This window comes from Ilyonectria robusta (assembly GCF_021365365.1).
Source record: "Ilyonectria robusta strain PMI_751 chromosome Unknown BGZ61scaffold_16, whole genome shotgun sequence".
NCBI lineage: Eukaryota > Fungi > Ascomycota > Sordariomycetes > Hypocreales > Nectriaceae > Ilyonectria > Ilyonectria robusta.
Window position 1 is genome coordinate 849,775 of NW_025764450.1, and position 23,076 is coordinate 872,850.

At 49.6% G+C, this 23,076-nt stretch overlaps 9 protein-coding genes across 9 annotated transcripts; 3 read left to right on the forward strand and 6 right to left on the reverse strand.

Annotated features, from left to right (window-relative positions):
- Nucleotides 1-414: 414 nt before the first annotated feature.
- On the reverse strand, nt 415-2,350 carry BGZ61DRAFT_456227 (Alpha/Beta hydrolase protein). Its single transcript, XM_046246479.1, has 5 exons — nt 1,989-2,350; nt 1,389-1,929; nt 1,250-1,325; nt 934-1,188; nt 415-832 (listed from the first exon to the last, which is right to left on the reverse strand). Exons 1-5 carry the CDS (start codon nt 2,219-2,221, stop codon nt 741-743), a joined length of 1,197 nt encoding a protein of 398 aa, XP_046101640.1. The 5' UTR covers nt 2,222-2,350; the 3' UTR covers nt 415-740.
- A 485-nt stretch (nt 2,351-2,835) lies between these two features.
- Nucleotides 2,836-5,675, reverse strand: BGZ61DRAFT_480746 (glycoside hydrolase superfamily; the record flags this gene model as incomplete). The annotated part of the gene is made up of 5 exons (XM_046249232.1): nt 2,836-4,713; nt 4,769-4,857; nt 4,909-5,342; nt 5,391; nt 5,441-5,675. The coding sequence occupies 5 exons, from the start codon at nt 5,673-5,675 to the stop codon at nt 2,836-2,838; spliced, it is 2,637 nt and encodes an 878-aa protein (XP_046101641.1).
- A 2,115-nt stretch (nt 5,676-7,790) lies between these two features.
- On the reverse strand, nt 7,791-9,209 carry BGZ61DRAFT_425036 (NADP-dependent oxidoreductase domain-containing protein). Its single transcript, XM_046243631.1, has 6 exons — nt 9,007-9,209; nt 8,867-8,945; nt 8,661-8,804; nt 8,492-8,605; nt 8,245-8,439; nt 7,791-8,185 (listed from the first exon to the last, which is right to left on the reverse strand). Exons 1-6 carry the CDS (start codon nt 9,163-9,165, stop codon nt 7,890-7,892), a joined length of 987 nt encoding a protein of 328 aa, XP_046101642.1. The 5' UTR covers nt 9,166-9,209; the 3' UTR covers nt 7,791-7,889.
- Nucleotides 9,210-9,662: 453 nt separating this feature from the next.
- BGZ61DRAFT_395192 (uncharacterized protein) lies at nt 9,663-10,954 on the forward strand. Its single transcript, XM_046242918.1, has 2 exons — nt 9,663-9,896; nt 9,968-10,954. Exons 1-2 carry the CDS (start codon nt 9,740-9,742, stop codon nt 10,756-10,758), a joined length of 948 nt encoding a protein of 315 aa, XP_046101643.1. The 5' UTR covers nt 9,663-9,739; the 3' UTR covers nt 10,759-10,954.
- A 32-nt stretch (nt 10,955-10,986) lies between these two features.
- Nucleotides 10,987-11,864, reverse strand: BGZ61DRAFT_456231 (uncharacterized protein). The gene is made up of 3 exons (XM_046246480.1): nt 11,467-11,864; nt 11,238-11,400; nt 10,987-11,182 (listed from the first exon to the last, which is right to left on the reverse strand). Exons 1-3 carry the CDS (start codon nt 11,692-11,694, stop codon nt 11,109-11,111), a joined length of 465 nt encoding a protein of 154 aa, XP_046101644.1. The 5' UTR covers nt 11,695-11,864; the 3' UTR covers nt 10,987-11,108.
- Nucleotides 11,865-14,753: 2,889 nt separating this feature from the next.
- Nucleotides 14,754-15,903, forward strand: BGZ61DRAFT_358145 (nucleotide-diphospho-sugar transferase; the record flags this gene model as incomplete). The annotated part of the gene is made up of 2 exons (XM_046240939.1): nt 14,754-15,149; nt 15,211-15,903. The coding sequence occupies 2 exons, from the start codon at nt 14,754-14,756 to the stop codon at nt 15,901-15,903; spliced, it is 1,089 nt and encodes a 362-aa protein (XP_046101645.1).
- Nucleotides 15,904-16,892: 989 nt separating this feature from the next.
- Nucleotides 16,893-18,301, forward strand: BGZ61DRAFT_425046 (uncharacterized protein). The gene is made up of 2 exons (XM_046243632.1): nt 16,893-17,115; nt 17,165-18,301. The coding sequence occupies exons 1-2, from the start codon at nt 17,053-17,055 to the stop codon at nt 18,149-18,151; spliced, it is 1,050 nt and encodes a 349-aa protein (XP_046101646.1). The 5' UTR covers nt 16,893-17,052; the 3' UTR covers nt 18,152-18,301.
- A 268-nt stretch (nt 18,302-18,569) lies between these two features.
- Nucleotides 18,570-20,008, reverse strand: BGZ61DRAFT_456234 (uncharacterized protein). The gene has a single exon (XM_046246481.1). The coding sequence runs from the start codon at nt 19,711-19,713 to the stop codon at nt 18,706-18,708; it is 1,008 nt and encodes a 335-aa protein (XP_046101647.1). The 5' UTR covers nt 19,714-20,008; the 3' UTR covers nt 18,570-18,705.
- A 704-nt stretch (nt 20,009-20,712) lies between these two features.
- On the reverse strand, nt 20,713-21,468 carry BGZ61DRAFT_357670 (glycoside hydrolase family 23 protein; the record flags this gene model as incomplete). Its single annotated transcript, XM_046240898.1, has 1 exon — nt 20,713-21,468. One exon carries the CDS (start codon nt 21,466-21,468, stop codon nt 20,713-20,715), a length of 756 nt encoding a protein of 251 aa, XP_046101648.1.
- Between the last annotated feature and the right edge of the window lie 1,608 nt (nt 21,469-23,076).

The following is a 23,076-nucleotide window of genomic DNA, read 5'->3' on the forward strand; positions in this document are numbered from 1 at the left end:
TGGAAGGACTCGATAGATATCTATAGTTGAATATAGACTTAAAAAGCAAGCAACTACAAGTTAAAGTTTGACAACAGCCGTCGAGAGTAGGGAGCCACCCAGTAAAACGATGCTGCTGGTTCGGTTTGTCAACGGATATTTACAAGGATGTGAAGCGCTTATGTGCGTGATTCTTTCAGTGCCCCCTGAAGCTGCAAGGATTTGTGGCTATATCAGGCAAACGGGCCGAGCATCCTGGCCGTGTGATCCCAAGCTCGCAACATGCGGCCCGGTTCAACTGATAAGTGTTCGAAATTGTTCATCAGTGACTTGTTATCAGTAACGACGCAAGTCTCATATGTGTTCCCTTCACACGTGATGCCGTGGTTCGGTTCCAACTCATCTCACCACGTCTACAATGCTCACCGACTATAATTAAGGGTTGAACAAGTCTCACTAACACGTGCTAAAGCCCAAGAGCCTGGCCTTGCTGTTATTCTGTTTTTCGAGTTTTCCAACTTAGCTATCTAACCCTATATGAGTGACTGCTGATGGATCGCCTTTTTGTATTCATCCGAAAAGATAAGATGTTGAGCAAATAGCCTAATTCACAACCCAGGCAATTACCTCCTTCCCCATCGCTACTGGTGTCGCACGTTGGACAACGGGGAAGCCGAAACAATCCCCCAAATACCCCTGAGCACTGGGGATTCAAGCAATTGAGTCCAAATTGTAGGATAAGCCGCCGAGAAATGGTTGCTTCACTGATGCCAGTAGTTCCCAACGTCTCGGATGTCGGAAATAAGAGCCGGTGGATTATCGACACCCGCGAAGTGCCCGCCAAAATCATGATCTAGGGTAAAACGAATATTAGTCCGTCCTTGCTTTTCTCTCTTCAAATTTCTCTCGGGGCTGTAGGAATTAATGCTAGAGAAATGCGATAAAGTGACTTACCTTGCCATCGGACCAGGTTCCCCACCTTTTCCACTATAGCTCGCGGGAAAAATGCATTGTTGTACTTGAAATTGCTATAGAGCATTGGGGCATCTGTAGGCGCTTTGGTGTATTCTGGTCTAAACCCATTCGAGTTTGAAGAATAGATAAAAACAGATGAAAGAAATGACTCGGTGAGGAAGTAAAGCGACGTGAATCGTAGTATCTCTTTGTGGGTGAGTACAGAGGGCGCTGTTCCCGCCCGTGGATCGGACCCTGTAGGAGCATTAGGATGGTCTCTTTTACCGCTGGAGTCTTTGGGGGTGATGGGACCTACAGTCGATAATCTGCTGAGCAATCCACGCCAACTGGCCGATCGGGTTATCCTGCAATGCCAGTCCGATTGTGGTGGGCTATTGTTTTGGTTTGAGAATGTTAGTCACTGGAGGTGTAGCAGCTTTCTTGGTGTCCATTACCTTCGTAGTCTGGATGAAGAAGTAGGAATTTCCAGTTGTATTCCATCCTACGAATCGATCCTCCTGGAATTGCTCATCCGGAGTGAGGGTAATGCCATTTGCTGCGAGCTGATTAGGCAGCATGGGGAAGAAGGGGATCATAGAAAAGTGTGCTGCACGAGTGGCTGCGGTGTACTGCTCGTACAGGGTGTAGCCGATCACACAGCCCCAATCGGTACCGTGGATAGAGAAGGTCTTGTAGCCCAATATATCGGTCATGAGTGCATGGAAAATCCGAGCCGTGTCCGCAGTGGTCCAACTTGGCGGTGGTGTCTGGGAAAAGGCGTATCCAGGGAGTGAGGGGATGATGATGTCGAATGAGACGTCTTTGCCGGTTGAGGTTTTCGCTGCCTGTGTGAGAGGCTTAACCACAGGCAGAAACTCCAAGAATGAACCTGGCCAGCCGTGCAAGAGCAAAAGTGGGATCGCGTCCGGTTCGCCAGACCGTTCATGAATGAAATGAATCTTCAAACCTTCGATGGTTGTGGTGAAATGGTTGTAGCTTTATTTGTTGTGAGCAGCATTCTACATCATTGGAAGGCTATGCCATTCGGTACTTACCTATTCATTTCTTCTTCCTCCGCTTTCCAGTCAAAATCATCAATCCATTCACTCTGCAGCTGCTTCAGAACGTCCAGGTCGATGCCGGCCGAGGCTCCAAGTTGGGAATACACGGACTTCTCAGGCAACTTGGTGTTCTTCACCAGATCGAGCATTCGCGGCACATTCTTGGACAGGTCGACCTTGAAAGGCTCGATGCGGTCAGAACCCGCGAGAGTATTAGTGAGACTCATGTTGGGGAGAGGGCGAGGATGCGGACACTTCTGCTTGAAGGGGTGGATGAGTTTCGGATTTTGAAGGTCGCATCGGCTTGTATTTATATCTAGGTACGCTGTTGCCTTGAGGAACGGCTGAGATGTATGGGACCGCACTGAATTCTGGGGTGGGAGTCGCTCGTACTTCGTATGATCTTTGGAGTGCTCTCGCTCAACACAATGAGAGGTGTGCTCCACTCTGTGTCTACTAGTGTATGAGGTTTTACCCACTTTGAGGGCCAACAGTTTTACGAGAGGGCACTCAGTGAGATGGACCCTGGCATATTCCTTTGGGTGTGGTAAGACGATACCGAGGTAACGAGCAGGGGGTCGAGCCAACCAACCAGAGTAAAGCAAATCAAAGGTACATTTGGTTTAACATGGAGGTAGAAGTCCCAACAATTTCGGATTTACACCGAGCTGCATTGCACTGCTCACAGCAGTATGGTGACTGCTTCATCTTCGGCCTCTACAGCACTGGTGAATATAGTGTCCGAGAATTAGTAACATCAAGGCGATTGACATATGTACAAGTAAATCTCAATCGTACTAGTCTCTACTGCAACGTCGTAGAGAGATAGATTCATCAAACTCTAAGACACAGGCACATCAATGCCATAATCGCAACTCAAGCCGAGTGCATAACAGACAACTGGCAAATCATCACTTGCAGATCCCAACCAAACTTTGTAGTCTCCACCTGGGTCTGGCACAACCCAGTCCTGAGCACTCACATCCCAGATGCTCAAGTCTTTCCTTGTCAACGTCACCTCCACCCTCTCACTCTTTCCAGGCGCCAGCTCGGCCGTCTTCTCAAAATCCCGCAACTGGATGACGGGTGTGTCATACGCAATATCCCCCGGATACTGGAGATATGCTTGAACTGACGCCTTCCCGGAATATTTACTGCCGGTGTTGGTCACAAGCACAGAAACGGTGTACGCTTCGTCCCAGAGCGCTGGATTGCCACCTTGCGCACCGCCCGCGGGAGGAGGATTAGTCCTCTGTGTGGTGGTGTAGCCGTCTGGATATGGGTACTTTGAAGTCGTGGCCTTGGCAGCAGCATCCTTCGCGTCCGACTCAGAAAGCCAAGAGTACAGGTACCGCCAAATAGTTGAGAAGCTCTGTGGTTTGACTGCCTCGCTGTAGGCTGGAATCGCCTCAGAATAGTCCAAGACCTGGCCTTTCGCCGGTCGCGTGGGAGGATATTTGCTCAACGTTGTAATCTTCTTGATGGTAGCGTTCGTGTATGAGAATGTCGTGTAGCTGAGCCCATGGCCAAATGCATACCGAGGTTTGATCTGTTCTTTGTTGAGCCAGCGATAGTCAATGTACATCCTCTCAGAGTAGACGTCCTGAGGAGGATCGATGAAGGCAGAGTCAATCAGATCGGTGACGCTGTCCGGCATGTCATCCTCAGCATATGTGATGCTGTACGGCAAATGTCCACAGGGAGACGCAGTGCCAAATAACACATTCGTGAGAGAGTCTCCGGCTTCTTGGCCAGGCAGATGGGCAATGAGCACTGACTTGACCGACGCAAGACTGATCCATTCTTCGAGCACAAGAGGGCCGACAGTGTGGGCGATAACAACAACGTTGCTATACTTGGCCGCCGCAGCCTTGACAAGAGCGTCCCCATCATGCCATGCATTCAGCCGCGAGGCATCTCTGTCGCCATGGTTATTCTCAACGGTATACTGGTTCTCTCCAGCATCAGAAGTAATGAAGACGATGGCGACATCGTTGCTGGAAGGGCTTGGAACAGTGGGAAACTTGTCGGTGTTGTAAAACGTGACGTTTTGAGCCTTCTCTTTGATGGAGGTGATTGGGTCGTCCAGATACATGTAATCGACTGTACCGGACCCCCAGCCTTGGCCAAGAGTGCCTTTGTTGCAGTTTCGATCGTAGCAAGCATTGGCACCGTCTGAATTCGTCTGAGCTCCGGTACCAAAGACCTTCAATGGGCGACTTGTAGAAAGTGGTAGCAAGCTTCCATCATTCTTGAGCATGGTAATGGCGTCTTGTGCGATCTGTCTTGCAATCTTGTCGTGGTCTGCCTGCACCTGGACAAACTTGTTGACGACTCCCGAGGGAGATGATGGCCAAGCTGCTGGATAAAGCGCGCCTGTAGCCTCTTTCGTGTTCGTGTCGAAATTGACCTCTGGGTAGCCTTGATCTTGGCCGAAATGATACCAGGTGGCCACGATGCGAGTGGCCATGTCGTTGAGCCTCTCCATTGGGACAGAGCCATTCAGCGTAGCACGAGTCAATTCATACATCCAGAGCGAGTTGCCGAAGAGAGGAATGATTGTATCGCCAGGCATGCTCATGTCCATACCCGAAATCGCCGACTGGACCCCTGTGATCTGCGAGAGCCAGTCGGTCATTACGAAGCCCTGGAAACCGAGCTCGTCCTTCAAGAGGTGGCTGATGAGGTATGAATGCTCGCTGCACATGGTACCGTTGACCTAGATCAATCTTATAAGCTATGTTTTTGATTGTGCTCGGATTAAAGCAACGTACTCGGTTGTAGGCAGTCATAGCAGCGCCGACACCCGCTCGAACGGCCTCGGCAAATGGCCATAGATAAAGCTCATGCAGCGTTCGATCATCTAAGCTTAGATCAGTATCACAAAATTACCAGCTCAAGGGAAGAATCTTACCAATATTCGCCGAGTACGCCGGCGAGAAAAGGTCTGTGGTTTGCCGACGGTACATCTCCTGCTCGTTCCCTATCAAGTGCTTGATAGTCGCGATGACTCCCTGCTCTTGAACTCCTTTGATGGTTTCTCGAGCTCCAACGCCCTGCAGCACGGGATCTGCTCCGAAGCCTTCCCAATTACGACCGCCCTTGGGTTTCCGGCCAATTGGACCTACCGCTGGGCCGAGCCAAACGTTGACACCCTTGCCGCGCGCTTCTTTACCGATCGCGACGCCACGTTCGTACATGAGTGTCTTGTCAAATGTGGCACCGACAGTGATTCCATCCGGAAAGACGGTGACGTTGTCGGTCAGCCGAACGCCGTTGGCGGCATCGTTGAGGCAGAGCTGGGGAAACCCAACTCGCTCGGCAGAACCGCTATTTCCGTTGCAATGTCTTGCTTATTGTCAGCTTAAGTCTTAGGAAATGAGTCCTCAGACGTACCCTGAGCCAAGTTAGCAAAATAACCTAGCTCTATTTGAGATGATGCATACCCATGAGAAGCCCGGTTCCGGCAGTAATGTTGGTTTTCTCAGCAAGAGTCATCGAGTCGACAAGTTTCTTAGCTTTTGTGTAGCTGCTTGCCCACTCGCTAACCCAACCTCCGTAGGGTGCGGGATAATAGGGCAAAGCATTGTATCCCGGTGTGGTTGCTCTTTTGGCATTGGGAGCTGCGAAGCCGAATGCTAGGAAATGGAGCAACAACCAAGTGGTTTTTTTATATGCCATTTCACTTCTCGTAGTTACCTTGTCGTATGTAAATACCGAGATTGATGATGGGTAAACCAAAATTTGGGGGGAAGCTACGACAGTACGGCCGTAGTTAAGTAAATTGGCTGCAATTATACATTGAACATCACAATATAACAATCCACGATAGTGATATCCAAGCCTCGCACATCAATCGCCAATTGGGAAATCACTCCGATTGGGGTGGATGAGGTCATGTGGTGGTCGGCAATGATCAGCATGACTTTTTTTCGGCTGTAGCGACCTAAAGTGGCTTGTCACCCGATGCATGAAATCAAGTTTATCGCACAAATGGCCGAGGTAATGACCGCTTAGTCCAAAGCATATTACTTCGCGACATCACGGGTATTGAGAAATAAAATGCTGATATTGGAAATGAGGAAGGTTGCGGAGGTGGGATTCAATCAAATCTAATATGTCAATAGGCTATTCCGTCGTTCAAGTCTTGATACTAGCAAGTCGCCGTGTGCAATCCATACTCTGTTCTTGTGTGTGGGTGCCGCGCGTGTGTGTGATGTGGTATGCAGCATGTGAATATTCGGTATATCTGATTATACTGAGTCTCCAATAACGGCTTTTACTGGCGCGCGATTGTAACCGAGATACTACGAGGAGTTTAGCTTCCACGTTGTTTAGCGGCGATGTTACCAATACGGTGAACCTAAGCTCTGGATTCCGCAATTGTCCAACCGATCTCCCAGCGCCGGCTCTCAAGTCACAATTGAGTGGGTACATCTGTGTGTTACTCTCTAAAATTCAATCTGGTGACCAATATTTGTACTCTTTGGGGAAACATGTTTCCCTCCGAAGTTGGCTCTTTTTGGGTTAGGGCAGTTTTGACGATGTGTTAAGCTGCAGAGATAGCTGGATATCAGCCATTTCATATCATTCTCAAGCCATTGGCGCAGATTACTAGAAAGACCTAGGAGCTTCCCCATATGGCACAACGTGCAGAATTTCGGCCCCTTTTCGTCCCGGGCAGAGGGCTACCTTCCAGGAAGTTGCAGATTCTATCTTTGGTCAGGGATCATCGATAGCTACTGTGTTTCTCATACGACGCTGGTGTTCCCCTCGTGAGTAGATTACATTATGGTTGGAAGGTGGAATCACAATGCGCGTGGATGATTCGGGTAGAAATTCTGTATGCACGACTGCACACCCTTCTTGACCGAGCAGGGATCAACAAATATGTCAATTGCGGCACAGAAGAATGTCACATTTGAGAGATGACCTTATCGTTCGCTATAAGTGGCGGTTGATTAGTTCCGCAACTCCCTCGCTCGTACTCGGAGAACAACCCATGGGACGTTCTCGCTTTTATTCCTCACGCGGCTCTCCATTTCAATTCCTGCCTGGGCTTCAACACCGAGTGCTTTTACACCATGCCTTTCGAGGCTGTCGTCTTCGCCCGCGTGAGTAAAACCCAGAAAGGTGGATGGTGACCTGCTCACCTACCTTACCTACCTAGGTATGGTTCATTAATTCGCCTGGGACCTCCATCGTGTAGCATGGGGAGCGACTTGCTGTGTGCCAGCGAAGGTCTTAGAGCTGCTGCACAAAATGGCTCTTCTCAACGTCTCTAAGAATAAAGATGCCACTGTGCAAAGTGCGATATGGGGTTCCGGGAGGGTAATCTGTAGCTATAGTCGCGTGCTAATAACCATTGAGCTTCTCAGTTGCCAACCAGACTCGACGGAATTCACATTAGCATATAACAGCTTTGAAAGTTTTGATATTACTGAATCATCTTGGACCGACATTGGGGTCTGGGGTATCTTGCGGATAATAATTCCTCAAGGACTCCTGGAGACTGTGTGTATAGAGTTGATATTCTCCCTCAGCTTGAAACGCGGCGATTTGGAGGTCACTATAGTATTTTAAATAGTAGTCATGGAGAGGTAGCTAGAGAATAAAATAATCTATACCGTTACTGAGTTTCGGGATTGGGGTGCGTCGGAGCATCTGGCTTTCAGTTCACCATAGCTTTCTCCTTGTGTGGTCATTTCGCAGTACTATAGGAGGTTATTCACGCACGAGCTAGCTGGTAGTGCATCAATTTATCATTCTATTATTACACTTAGCCATAAGACTGCAGGTAGTGCTTATCGCGATGAATCTCTTGTTTTCTATAACATACGACGTTGCCTATATAAATCTGAAGATAATCCAATCGCCAGCTGTTGCCTTCTGTACTCAATGGCCGACCATGGCCTGGTTAGCGGGGGCGTATCTATTTCCAATCGGCTTGGCAGAATCGATAATTTTTCGCAGTTCTTCCTTTTCCTCCGGAGTGAAATCGATGTCCCTAGATCCCCAATTCTCCTCCAAACGGTGAGCCTTGGTCGTACCAGGGATAGAAATCAGGCCCTGAGACGCTACCCAGGCCAATGCAACCTGGGCCAACGTGCAGCCCTTTCGAGTAGCGATTTTCTTGATCTCTTCCACGATAGCTCGATTCTTGTAGAAGTTCTCGCCTTGGAATTTTGGTACTGTAGGCCAAGGGTTTAGCGCAATTCAGGTCAGAATCTTTATTAGCGGATCAACGTACCCGTTCGGCGGAAATCGTCCGGTGCAAAGTCATCAGGCGTCTTGAAGGGGAAATCATCAACTAGCCACCCATGACCCAAAGGGCTGAAGGCAATAAAAGCAATGTTGAGTTCTTTCGCAGTATCGATCAAGTCATCCGTCTCATGGAGAGTCTCGAAGGCCGAGTATTCTGCTTGAATGGCATCAATCCTAGCGACTACGATTAACGTTAGGAAGCCATTTTTGGTATGAGGAGGGATAGGAATTACTTGAGTTGGCCTTTCTGAGGGTCGCCGCAGAGCACTCCGAGAGACCAATGTACTTTGTTTTTCCGGCCTTTCGGATCTCATCCATGACGGGAATAGACACCTCAAGCGGGGTATCTGTCATATTGTGTGAGCTCAAGGTTGTCTATGATGGCTAGGACATGGTACGTACTGGGATCAATGCGGTGGAGATAGTAAAGGTCAGGAGTGAAGCCTAGTCGCTCAATAGTCCCGTCAATGTATTCTCTGATATGGGAAGGTGAGTTGGTGACTTTGCGCTCTGGGCCGAAGACGTCGAAAGCGCATTTCGAAGCGACTACCGACGGGAAGAGTTGTCAGTAGAGTACTTAAGTGAAGGAATTGCATAGAATGACTGACTAAAAATCTTGTCTCGAACGTTGTGCTTTCGGATGAACTCTCCGAGAAGCTTTTCGTTGACTCCGGCTTGATAGGCAACCTTGACCCAAATATCAGTCTCTCCATAGCTCAGATGAATGCTCAGATGGCTGGTTACTCACAGCAGTATCCCAAAAAGTGCATCCTAGCTCGATGGCTTTCAGGAGCACGGGCTCGGCCTCCTCGAGACTGAGATTGCTTCCCAAACCAAAGCTGATGCCCATGGCACCAAATCCTGGGGTTGGGACTTGAATGTCACCGAAGGGGAGTGTCTTGACCATGATTTCTGAGTTAGAAGTGAAGGGGCTAAAGTGTTTCTTTTTCTGTGTCTATTCTGTAGAAAAATGGATTTGAGAAACGCAGGGATCCCCTCTTTATACGTATCGCTCGAGACTTATTTTCACTTTCTCGAGTCAACTTCCCTCTCAAATCGGAGTCAAGCAATGGACTTAAGCTTAGCCCCGCGCTTGCGGTCTTATGCTTTTATGAACTCTACACGGCGAAACGTACCCAATTATTCTGGAACCTCGACCACTTTGCCTTGCTGGATGTGGTGGGTCAGGCCAACAGCCACCGAAACTGTGCTAATGGCAGTCAAGACTAGACTGGATATTGCCTAGTAGAGCGTCATCCAGTTGCATTAGCGAGAAAGTTCACAGAGGAAGAATCCCGATTGGCGTCGAGTGTGGGACTGTAGATAGGAAGCTGTGGGTCGAGCTGGAAAAGACGCCATAATAAAGACGAGCTGCCCCCACCATCGCTCGTGGAGGGCGTCATCCAGTTGCATGTCGTGCACATCAAGAGCCGCAGCTGTTTACTATAATCTTTCAGGGCTCATTTGAATCCGATGCCGTCATGGATGCGCCAGATGAACAAGGAAAGGCCCAGGAAATCGTCGTCAGCGATTGGACGCAGCTCGCAGAGATGCGGGACCCTGGTGACAACTGGACTGGGGTAACGGATACAGCCGAGAGGAAAAAGAGGCAAAATCGCCTGAATCAAAGAGCCATTCGTTAGTCTTCCCTGCAAAATTTAGACACTAGGTGTTCATCACTGACGTGCTGCCTTCTTCATTGGCTACAGGGAGGAGGCGAAAGCTTCAGCAGAATGATCCAGCTGGGGGATCACAAGCCCAACCGTGTGGTGTCAGCTTTCCTGCAGGTGCTATAGAAACGCACATGGTTGGTGAGAGGCTGCTACACGCTACTGAGCAGGGCAACAGCAGTGTAACAGCAAACGACTGGCATATAGAGCAAGCGGGCCCTCTCCTTATGGCTTGCCCCCAAAGGCTAGCCAGCCTTCGCCATCATATGCGGATGGCGTACGAGGACTACACCCTGAGTGCTCCCAGGCCCGCATTCCTGCAGGTGCTGATCAGGATAAACGTTTTAAATGCGATGGCAAGCAACGCCATGGCTCTAGGGCTTCCAGTGGAAGGGCTTTGTCATGATGAGTTTATCTCGCCATTCAACTTCTACGGCCCTCGCCTCCCCGACTCCATCGACCCGCTGGCCAAATTACCGGACAGCCTCCGCCCGACAGCAGTACAAATGACGATACCGCATCATCCGTGGATCGACACCTTCCCCATCCCTCGTCTACGGGACAATGTGCTTCGTGGAATACTGGCTGAGGACCTGGACGAGGATGATCTCTGCAAAGACCTTCTGCGCGTGGAAGACGAGAAGATGGCTGACGAGAAGCCTTCCCTTATCATCTGGGGCGACCCATGGGATGTTCGAGGTTGGGAAGCCAGCGTCGCTTTCTTGAAGAAGTGGGGTTGGCTTTTGGCAGGGTGCCCGGAGCTTCTCGTATCTACCAACTACTGGCGTGCGCAGAGAGGCGAGAAGAGGCTCAACTTTGGGAGTTGGTGAACCATAGCTTAAGACTACACTCCCCCATTCAATTGCACGAGTCTTGATATTCGTGCCTTGCACGTATATACAGTATGCATGCGGATGAGTTCCGATGAAGTCCTACTATTCTCATCGTCACACCATTCGCCCCATCTCAAGAAGGTGACCGGTGACTCCCTATTACCAAGTAGTATACCTATCTCGAAAGCCTGCCTTGTGCCAGATATGGGAAGTAGTGCTTTTCATAGATTGGTCAGATAGATTGACCAGAGAAGGGAATCATCACTCTGCTTCAAATGTGAAAAACGCAACAGAAATCATCTTGATTCAATTTGATGTTCAACTTTTGCACTATATAGGCCAACAATTTATTTCTTGGCTGAGACACGGCCCAAGTCGGCAAGAGCCTCAATACGCTTGAATTTCGCATCTTGAATGACGCCTGTGACAAAATGTTAGCTTAGTGATGCTGATGGATTGTCCCAGTGGTATCTTACCAGCGTCGGCGTCACTGGAAAAGTGTCCGCTCCACTCGATATAGGTGCTGCCCTCGAACTCCCCTGACGTGACTGAATGGCAGCGAATAGTGCTCATAGCACTAGTATAGGTGAGTTCGGGCTGCGAAGAGATGATACTATAGGTAATATAGTGATTGATGGTCTAGAAATAAATCAGCTGTCAGCTTGGTACAGTCCGTTGTGGACAATAACGGAAAGGAAGCCTTGCACTGTGTTCCTCCTGCTTCACATCCACCACGCTTCCATCCTTGAAGGTCCACTTGACAATGTCGGTGTCGGGGCTGGCGCCCTTGACCCATTCCGACTTTTCCAGGGCGGACCAGAAGTTGGCAAAGTCCTGGAGCTTGATGTGGTGCCAGACGTGGGAGAGGGGAGCCTTGATGACGGCACTTTCGAGGACCGAGGTGGCGGTGGGAATTGCTGACGGGGCCGACATGGTGATGGTACGTATTTACTGTTGATGGTATTGATTTACTGTCGATAATGTCGGGATGGAGTACAGTTGATGGTCCAATCTTTAGCACAAGAGGTTGAGATTAACAAGATTCAGATCTTGGACAGAGACACGCACCGGACGAGGAGCAGCGGGGAAGCTTGTAGTCTGACGTCATGAATGCTCATAGTGCAAAGACCTTGGTGAGAATACCTGTGGCGTTTTGGTATCACTGCTTCTGGGATAGTGAGACAGCTTGTTTTGAGGCATGACGATGCCGATCCCCCGCATCTAAAACTCAATTATCATTGAGTGTATAGGGTAGGCCAGCACGCACTTGTAACTCCAACGAGATTCTCGATGAGTCGACAATAAGTTCATTTTTCAAATACGGCACTTGGCAAAAATATTTATAGATATAATAGTCCTCGGACAAGTCAGGTGTGAATGTGCTAACTCTGAGGCTAGGACATTGCAGGAGACGATCCATCGTTGATGGTAACCCCCAATTCCTCCTTTCTCGACTTTGAAGTATCCCAAGCTTTATTTGAAAGGCCTTTGGGCTCTTTTAATCAAGATAACCTCCATATTTGCGTTGAGGGGCCTCCCATTATTGATTTCCTGGGCCATCCTCTTATCCTAGAAACTCATCCCCTCATCTCCCAACGCTCCTCCACTTGTGCGAGACCAACAAGGCATAATTCGGTCATTCCTCAACCTTTTTCCCTTTTGAGCCATCCCCATGCAAAGTCGGCTGTGTCTGCTTTTATTTCGGAAATCTAGCTCCTGCTTTAGTTAGCTGGTCTGTTTGTTCGTTTCCTTCAATATCTTGATCTTCCGGGACCCACTGGATCTAGGTCCGGACCGCAGCAGCTTCCGTTCGGCCCTTTGATTCGTCTGAATAGATAATCAAGTAGTAATCTGGGACTGTTTCCAGCCGGTCTTGAAAGGTCTAAGATCAATTTCTAAAATGACTCGCCCCCCGCGCTGTCAAGTGTGGGTGATGAACGCAAGCTGTTGGGTAGCGTATGGCACATTCAATCCAAGGGATGACCACTCAATCCAGTGGGGATCCTGGATCTGTTGATTGTGTCAGCTCACACCCCCTCTGACTCAGGTCAGGATATCTATCTATCAGAAGTTTCGTATTACCAAGTTATAATTGAACGCAAGCTACTAAATATAGTCCCAGATCTCGTTCACGGTCGCCTCTGCTCTGGTCACGCGCTTCTTCCCACTTTCTCTTCAAGTGCACTCGAGCTCCATGGCATGGCTTCGCCGTATGAGCCTCCCTGGTACCTCCCCCTCTTCTGTACACTCCTGAGACGAGCTGGACTTGGCGGGATATGGACTCCGTTGCTACATGGCAGCCAACCAATAATGCCGTCCAGTCTGTGGATCGCTCAGCTCACTGCCCTCTCACCACCAACCTCGGTGCCTCTCGTTTTGAAGCTTTCAATGATTCATGTATGTTCGCATAGCCCCGAAATTACGTATCGACGCGTGTCGGTGGTACATCTCGCGCCACAGTAGCAGTGCTGGCATGCAGAAAACAGTCAGGTTTGACCATGTGAGTTAGGTGCATGGCCTAGTGCTATTCCGCCGAGATAATTCGGCCCAACGCTGTCTTAATCCGAGAACGAAATGGATTCCCGCTCTATTTCCATGAGAATGTGAATACAGGCAGCAGTCCATGCTGAAATGAGTTATTTCCAAGATGAGAACATAATATGTGAAATGGAGTGCGTAGAGTGAAACTACCTCTCATGAATTCAGCATCATTTACAATGCCGATTATCTGAGATAATATTTATGTATCCCTGATCAGAAACTTTTTTTTTTGGAGATATCTTCGGTGAATACTTATTGCCACACTGTAGCTGTCAATGTGAACAATCTTGACGTTTCCATTACCGGTCGCATCACTGGTCACCCGATTCTGCGGTAACGTGATATTATTTCAGCGGGCAGATGCGTTCCACAGCAGCCTAGAACGATGATGCAGCATGCAGCCACCGATGGACGCGTCGACTGACACTGAACACTACTGCGAGAAGATCAGCTGCCCTCGCTAGTTGGTATTTTTCGCATCCAAGAAAGCCCACGAGGGTTGGAAAGCTTAATCCATTACTTGATCCGCTTGTGCAGGTACTAATGATAGTGATGTAGAATAGTCAGGAGTACAAGTATTCAGTACATGCGGCCTTTAATGCTTGCAAGTAAATACATATCTCGTTGCTAATAGCGAGAGCTCCCGGCCCTGACTCAAGGCACGGGGGCTTTCTGGTGGAGGCTTTATGCAAGTTTAGCTGGAATCAAGCTTTCTGCCGGCTACAGTTAGAGTCCTGCCACTTAGCGTGCAGCTTACTAGTGTAAGGGACGCGCGTTCTTATGCTTGATCCAGTTAGCTACTTGGAATGTTTACGTGCTTCTCAGTCAGTCAGTAATTCCATTATGCTTGATGGTCGGAGGTCCGAGGCCAAGTCCGAGTTAGATCTCGTATCGGTACATTGCACCACCTTGGGCGGGGATGCCCCAGGAGATTTCGAACCATTAGCGTCTCTGGAAACGCACCACGTTTTAAACTACACTGGAGAAATGGATGGAGAGCTAATACTTGGGATTGAGGGTTGATGGTGACGTCCTTTCTCTTGCTTCTGAGGGTCAGCTCCTTGCCCGAGTGATGAAGCCCTTGGCATGGGTCTGAGCACACAAGCTGGAGTACAGAGCCAAATACAGTTGCGCGGCTGCCTTGGGTAGAATCCTGGCGTGCCATGGCGCTCCTCGTGTACTGTACAAGTTCCATTCTGCGTCGTCTGTGGAGACACGAGAAGCGAGGCTTTGAGGCGCAGCTCGGGTAGCGCTTCCATACAGGTCGGGGCTAACGGCGAGATGCCCAAACCCGAGCCTTATTCAATCTATAAAGTGGAATTCAGCCAGCTTTCACTGGCACATCCCTCTCCCTGGCATGCAAGGTAGTGACCTGGCACGCATATTAGTGTGTCTTGGCACTCAGATCTGATTCTTGGCACTCAGATCCGAGTATTGACTCTATTTACACGATGACGTTTGGCTGGAAACCTCTCGGCCAGTCGCCCGCTGAACCCGCCGACTTCGACACGCCACGCGATGAAGAACGCCTCGGATGCGAAGTTCCCTACCGACAGTTCCCGAGGCTGAGAAGGATTGCGCTCTGGCTGCTCTTGACCGACTTGGTGCTCGTCGCGCTGCTGCTCCATACCCTCGATCCCCTCATTACCCTGCTGCGAAGGAACGAAGAGCTCTTTGGGGCGCGACTCGCCCTATCTGGCACCGATAACCCAAAAGACTCGAATCACCAAGACAAACCCAAGATACCACGAATCCTACACCAAACCTGCGCCAATGAGACTATTCCAGAGAAGTGGGTTGATTCGCAACAGAGTTGCAAGGAAGCCTATTCCGACTTCGAATACAAGGTATGCTCACGTCGGAGATTCTTCCCTGCCACAGCTTGCCTCTGATCGCTAATTGTTTTAGCTCTGGACTGATCAGTTTGCTCGCGAGTTTATATATGTCGCATACCCCTGGTTCTTGGAAACCTGGGATAACTACGATTTCCCGATCCAGCGTGCCGACTCCATTCGCTATTTTGTCCTCCACCATTACGGTGGAATATATCTCGACATGGATACCCTGTGCAACGAGACCTTTCCTCTACACCAAGTCGAATCTGCAGCGGAACACCAGGCTATCCTCAAATCGACTCTGCCTACTGGCGTAACCAACGATTTTATGATATCATCAGCGGGGCACCCGGCTTTTGCAGCGGCCATTGCCAAATTACCAACCTATTACAATAAAACACGATTATGGGCTCGACTGCTGCCCTACGGCGCCATCATGATATCTTCTGGACCGTTCTTCCTGACCATGATGGTAATGGACTACTTGATGAAGCAACCCTTGCTGTCCCCGCCAACAGTGCAGGTTGTCAATCAGACCCAATTAGCACCGTACATCACCGATCTCGAAAGTTGTACTTGGCATCAGGAAGACGCTCAACTTCTCATGTGGCTGGGAGAACGACCATGGGCTTGGTTCAGCTTGGGGGGAATAGGGCTTGTCGCTGGAATTTACCTCACTAATTGTGCGCTAATGAGTGTCTGGAAAACCCTCACTCAAAAGGCTTCAACTGTTAATTATAATACAAAAAGTGCCAAGTTAGTATAGGAGAGGCAACGGCAAAGGACTGCTCGTTTAATCGCGGTTTAGAATAGCGCAGGTAATGATGAATGATTTCAGAGTTCTTTAACCTCTTATTCGCAATCTGGGCTCGTGGGGCCCTGACAGTGTCGTGTCCAGGACCATTTCTTCTTGGGAAAAATATGAGGTTAACCAGCCTATGAATCCAACCTGGGGCAAATGACAGATCAACATCTGCGGTGGACGATTACTTTCATGCTCCAAGACTCTCCATGCCTGTGTTCCGAGTTGGAGATATATTTTGTATTAGTAAAGAAGGTGCAAACGCCTTCCGAGGCATCAAAATATTGTAACCCATAGGCAATGAAATAAGTCCTGCAGTTAATTTCCGAATAACCGGAGAGCAAGAAAAGAATTCTACTGGAAAGAAAGTGACACTCCGTCGGCGCTTAGTGGTAGATATGAGTGAGTGGTTCGGGCGAATTGTTCTTCCGTGAACGGATCGCCGGAGAAATAATTATCTCCGTGTGCAGGGCTTCCATCATCAGCCGCGTCACAAGATACGGCGTGAGAAGATCTCAAAGTCCGGAACAGGTTTTTACCGAGTGATGGTCATCTACAATATGTGGGAGCCTGAGAAATATAAATTTGGGAGTCGCGTCGAGGTCTTGTTTTGGTCGGTGATGCTCTCATATAGCGTCAGCTGGCATCGTGAAGACGCGTCCACCACGTAGATTAGTTGTGTCTTTACAGCACAAGACGCCAGAAATTGTCGGTAAAATCACCGCCAGATCGCACCGATGTCAAACTCCGGCCTCCGCGTCCGCGATGTTGGGGCGTTGGGCGATGCCGACATGCCGTACACGCTATCGTCAGTTGCGCCAGATGGCCTGATCCGTTGCCGTTCGTTACGAGGAGGGCAAAAGTCCCAACAGACTCATGGCGTGACAAAACGAACAGCTATAATAGCCTCTCTCGCAGTGCTGGCAGCCTCCGCCAAGATTTCTTTTGCCGCAGTCCAGCCAGTGTGAATCAACGGCTGATATCCCGAAACCCGGTACCGGGTACCGCCAAGTCGTCGAAGTCATGTCAACAACGAGATCAGATCATACTTAAGCCAACGATCAACGACTGCAACCCAAAGTGTATAGAGTCACGCAATAGCCTGACATCGCCATGTCGTCCCAATCAACCCAAGGGGCGAACAGCACTTCAATTCCCTCCACCCTACTTACATCAGTATGTACATTTCGCTCGTGCTGCACAAATGCAAAAGCTAACCAACAAGGGACCTCCATATTTTCCCCTGTTTGCTATTCTTGGCGAGCATCCCACTGTCAAAGTTGATGACCCTATTGGTGCCATCATTCTGTTCTTCTTCATCGTCGCCGCTATCTTCAATGTCACCATTTACTTGCGCAACGCGTTCCGATCACACCACTTCTTCACGTCGTTTTTGCTGTTTATCTTTTGCATGGCTCGCGTCATTGCCAATATACTGCGCATTTCCTGGGCCTCACGCCTGTACAACGTCAAAATCATCATTGCCTACCAGGTATTTCTCAACGCCGGAGTCGTGATGCTCTTTGTCATCAATCTCTTTCTTACTCAACGCCTCTTTCGCGCCTACCACCCGCATATTGGATGGAGCAAACCAATGACGATAGGTTTCAAGGTACTCTACGCCAGTATCACTGCTGACATCACCATGGTCATTGTCGCACTCGTGTACAGTTTCTTCACCCGCGATCTTGCCAAGCTCTCCAAGGTGCGCGATGTTCAACGGACTGGTGCCACATACTTCGCCGTGGTTGCATTTCTACCCTTACCTATCACCGCCCTCTGCGTTTTACTTCCGCGCAAAGGTGACATTGAAAAGTTTGGTCAAGGGCGAATGCGCACGAAGGTGCGATTGATCGTCTTTGCAGCGGTGTTGCTGTCTATAGGCGCTGGATTCCGGGCTGGTATCGCTCTAATGGGGCCACGCCTCTCAACAAACCCAGCTTGGTACCATCGCAAGGCCTGCTTCTATGTTTTCACCTACGCAATAGAGCTTGTCGTTGTTTACACATACATACTATTCCGGATAGACCGCCGCTTCCACGTTCCCGATGGCAGCAGTGGTCCAGGTCATTACTCGGCGAGCGTTGGATCCACTACCTTCAATCCCGAGCTCTCTAGTGTCAACACCGAGGTTCCGGTAACGGGGAATGGGGAACAATCACAGGCGAAGCAAGTGCGGAGTGATGAGGAATTAGAATCGAAGGCGTGCTGAGGTTCGGAGCTTAATGGCTAGACACTTGTGCTTTATTAGTCCCATACGGAACCTTTAGACCGGATGATAAAGATGTTTCAGGTTCAATGTTATTTACCCGAATCTGGAAGTCAACTTGTATAAGTTGCGCCCGGATTGCTTTCCCGCTTCACTTGATGACTTGTTGGTGAAACCGTGCGAAATGAAGTGCATCTTTGGATTAGAGACCGCCGGCCTTGCCTTACACTATAACATGCACGTTTGCGCCACAAGAAAGACAGTCCCTGGATATAAAGCCCCTCAGATGATCTTGTTTCATCGGATTACATTAGATAGGAGAACGCTTGCTTATTCAGAGTATTATCTTGGCAGTACAGATTCGTACTAAGTGGCATTGACGAGTCGACGAGAACGATCTGTAACGGTGCATGATACTCCATCATATTTGTTCTAGTTCAAGAAACTTATTTTTGCACAAGGACTGAGATCTGAAAAGTTCCCATATTTTCATACTTAATTGTAGACCCGGACAGGCTCAGCAGCTAAATTCATTCCCGACAACAAAACCCCAACGTTCACTTCGCCTCAGCTGCCTCGGCACGAAGGAGTTGCTCGTACGTGTCCTTCACAGTCTCTGCCAATGTCCTATACTTCAGGCCCAGCACTCGGGTCGCTTTACTTCCATCTACCGTGTAGGTATCCTCAACAACTCCTGTTTGACCGACAGGCATCCTGGACCTCAGCTCGGGAATCTGCTCCCTAGCTGCATCCACAGCACTCTGGTAGTTGAAGTTCTGACCAACCCAGAACCTTTGTCCGCCGGCTTCTGGAACCTCGAAGCCAAGAACATGGGCCGCTGCCACTTCGCGCGCATCAGCGAACCCGCCGAAATCAAACGGAGGGACCTCGGTTGCTCCTATGATGCCGTAAAGAAGCTGAAGCGATTCGCTGAGGCCCTTTGTGTTGGTCAGCTCGGTCACATAGGGGCCGAATATCCAAGGAGGAGTAATGGTGACCAAGTCAAACTTGGGCTCATTCTTGGCGACCCAATCCCATGCGGCCTTTTCAGCCAGAGCCTTGGATGCGCAGTATGCCACCACTCCATCGGCGACGGCGGCTTCCTCAAATGTGACCGGATTCCAATCCTTCTCGTCATAAACATAGCCCGGGCGCTTCCCCTTTCCCAGGTCGCATACAGAGGCATGGCTTGAGGTGATGACGACGCGACGAACAGAAGGACCCCATTGTTTGGCAGCCTCGAGAATGGCGACGGATCCGTGAATGGCGGGTTCCAGCAAATCCTTGACATTGTCTTCGGGCTTCAGGACGAATGGTGAGGCCGAGTGAAGGATGCCCACGACGCCTTCCAAGTGGTGCTCGTAGGATTTGGCGTCGGTCATGTCGGGCACAATGGCGGTCGAAAGCTGCGCCTTGTACTGGGGAAATTGATCGATGATTTTCTTTGCGGATGACTCGCTTCGGGCAGTCGCTCGAACGTTGTAGCCCTTATCTAGAGCTGTCCCGACAAGATGGCCACCTAAATAGCCACTCGCGCCAGTGATGAGAAGAGTACCGGAAGTCATGTTGGTATGTGTTGAGTGTGAATTGGTTCTTCGATGGATAAGACTGTGAGTGGAAAGCAAGATGTTAGAAAGACTGACAACGGCGGAAGCACTTGGGCGGCTTTATAGTCTTCCAGACAACGCCACTCCGCACGCCACTCCAGTTACTCATTGCGACTCTCGCCGGGACTGAACCCTGCTGAAGAAGCTTCGTGACGCCCGTACGCCAGCGAAAAAGCCATCACTGCGCTGTAAGACTGCATAATTAGTCAACCTTGGTCCGCGTTGCGACCCTCTGCTGACGGATATCGAAAAAGCTAGGCCTAAAAGAAAAAAGATGGTGGGGTTTCGGGGATAAACGGTCGATAAAGAGCCACTTTTGCTCGCTGATAACGCCGAAGGAGATATTTTATGACGCCATAGTGCATATCGTCTTATCGCCGAAACTGCTCTCGGTTGGGTTTGCCTGGCTAACGGATGAGGTTAAAGCTTAGTTCGAGGTTGATAAGCGGAGAAGATTAGATGGAAGCGGGATGTTAAGGAATGGAGGGCGCCAATGAGAGGATGGGGGGGACAGGTTCATTCTTGGAATTTACAATGTGACTGAGACCGAAGAAAGTACTCTTGAATCTTTTCCAGCTTCATACCTCAGGGCTGGCTAGGAGAAGAGGAGCCCTGGTGTTCTCTTGATGGGAACAGGTGCGTGCAATGTTAGGTTTTGTGAGCCGCTTGACACATTCATCATATCTGTGAAGAAAATCCTCGAATTTATTCTGTGGAGGATGGATCATCTTTATTTGAGCTCCGCTCCGTGACGGAAGACAGAGGGGGCCTCCTATGTATCCGTGAATGTCACAACCACCCAACTCGGTCATCACATTACCGCGCATCTGCACCCCTTGTCTGCTTAGTTCCGTGTCCAGAAATACCACCATAAGATCGAGTCGAGTCAAATTGCTATAATTCAATATCCGCAAAAATCATGCTCTTGCTAGCGGGGCATGCGTTTTCGGAAGGGCTCTAGCACACATTTCCACCATTGCAGCTCCCCTCGCATTCATAGTGGCCGCCAAGATTGGCGTCGTTGCCGTAGATGTCATAGCCCTGAAACCAGCCATTAAGTACCTCGTGGAGGTAGTCCAAGTTCTGCGGTGAACCGTGTTGCCGTCCCTCACTGGAGCAAGGATAGTCGACCGTGATGCCCTGGCCGTCATTCAGTCCGGTGAAATCCTGAGCTGTGAACCAGCCGTTGTAAGAACCGAGTGCCCGAATGGCATTTCCGTTGGCATTGTCGAGAGCATTCTTCAAAACGTTTGCTCCGCAGTCGACATTATCCTGGATAGGGTACTGGCAGGAACTTTGACCGTTCTGGCAATTGCTAGGGTCACATTGCATTAGACCAGGCGTAGGACCACCAGCGTCTGCATTGCAGGAGGACTCTTGCATAGCGATAAAGGCGAGAATGGCAGGATCGATGCCATATTTCTCGCCAGAGCTCTGGAAGAACTCATCGTACTGCCGACAACCTTGACCAACGCCGTTGTAATAATCGTCGAGCGAGATGTGTGTGAGACTGTTGATGTCGAGAAAGGGCGGATTCCAACCATCGGCATCGAGGCCTGTGTTGAGCCACGCTTCAGAGCCATTAGGCCCACATGCGCCATTGCCACCTTGTGTGGTATCACAAGCGCCTTGGGCGTCAGGGTTGGTCTCAGCCATAGTGAGGTTAATGGCCAGGGCGGAAGCGGCCGCGAGGTAACGGTTAAGAGAAGGCATCTTTCTGTCGATCGGTTGTGACTTTGGTTTCTGGGTTTACAAGTTCGAGTGCTTACAGTGGTGATTTATATATTTTAACCATCAGTTATAATGTGTTGGCTTTTCATCCATGCGGCTGACTGAATCCCACAACGCCGTAAAATTTGGAAGGTGACAGTGCTGACTTTCCAGGGGTCGAAACGGCCCGAAATAAAAGGGAAACAAAACAAATACACAGGGTATGATTTTCTCTTTTCAGGCTAGTAAATGGATCGCAGAGTTGGCGGCATTGAAAACCTGATTGCCGATCTAATTGCCCTGGCTAGAGCAAGTAGACTCGGGGAATCCGGGAGGGAGCAGCCTTTGCAAGGTGAGTAGCGATACAAAGCGAGCACCAACTTGGTGCCATGATCTCCAAGGCCCCCAAAGCAGTGTTCTCTATACTAGATAATTTTGTGAAAGCATTGTAGGTCATCGACAAGTGGGCAATGTGTAGATTATCAGACCATTGCGACCATAACCTGCCGATATTTTCCTCCACACCAATGCGTTCTAGATGCTACCTTGGTGCGCAGATGTCAATTCCATCTTGTTAACCCCGTCTCGCGAGGACGTCGATCATTATACTAACTTAGGTACCAAAATGGCGTGGGATGAGCTAAGAACCGCTCAGCCACTTCCATAGCATACCACTCCGTAATGATGTTCATGGCACGGGCCCAGAAATCGCAATTTCCTTGTTAAAGTGTTTATACGGAGACGGCTGATGTTTGGGCTTGTGGACCCGAAGCTCACATCAGCAGGATTAAAAGCATTAAAGGGATCAATTTCCTTTGCGACATGCGCTTACGGTATTAATTGGCAAATCAAAAGTCCCATGTTTCACCGCGACGTCTGGAGGATTCAACCCGCAGCTAGTGTGTTTCGCCGATCTTTTAGACGAAGCTACATTCACGGTGCCTCTTTTCGTCTACCTCGTTCCATGATGCAACTTGAATGGTGCAGGGTCCGGGAGAGGGATCTGAAATCTCAAGCCGCTGGGAGATGCCGCTGCCAGAGGCTCAGGACCCATGCAGCTTTGTTACATGAAGCGCCGACTACATATTATTGGGTTGTGGCCGATATCTTGACCGAGACGGTAGTATCCCAGATGCAACATCCTAAAAACGCTAAGTGCTGAGTTGCATCAGTAATATAATTAAATGAAGTATTTTCTTGGGGGGAGATGCACTTCGTGCGGTCAGGGCCGGAGACAGAGAGGGTCTTGGATACCCTGCAGTGCGAGCTGACAGGAGGGCCTTGAGCTGAGACCAGCTGGGGAATTGGATTGAATGAAGGTTGGAAGCACTTGATCATACGCCTTGGAATGGAACAGGGCAAAATGAGTGTCAATGAAATGATATGAGCTGCGGCGACAGCTTGCCTAGGCACACAACATAAGACAGGTTTCGTCTCTAAAGTCCAAAAAATTCAAGAAGAGAAAAAGCATGCCCTTTTAGTCACTTGGAAGGGGCAGTTCCTTTAACCAGTAGCTAGCTCGTCAGACTAGCCCTGCTGTCATGAAACTCCAGTGCATCAGTCAGCACAATCACAGCACCAGCGTTCAACCAAAGATTAACCACACCGTCG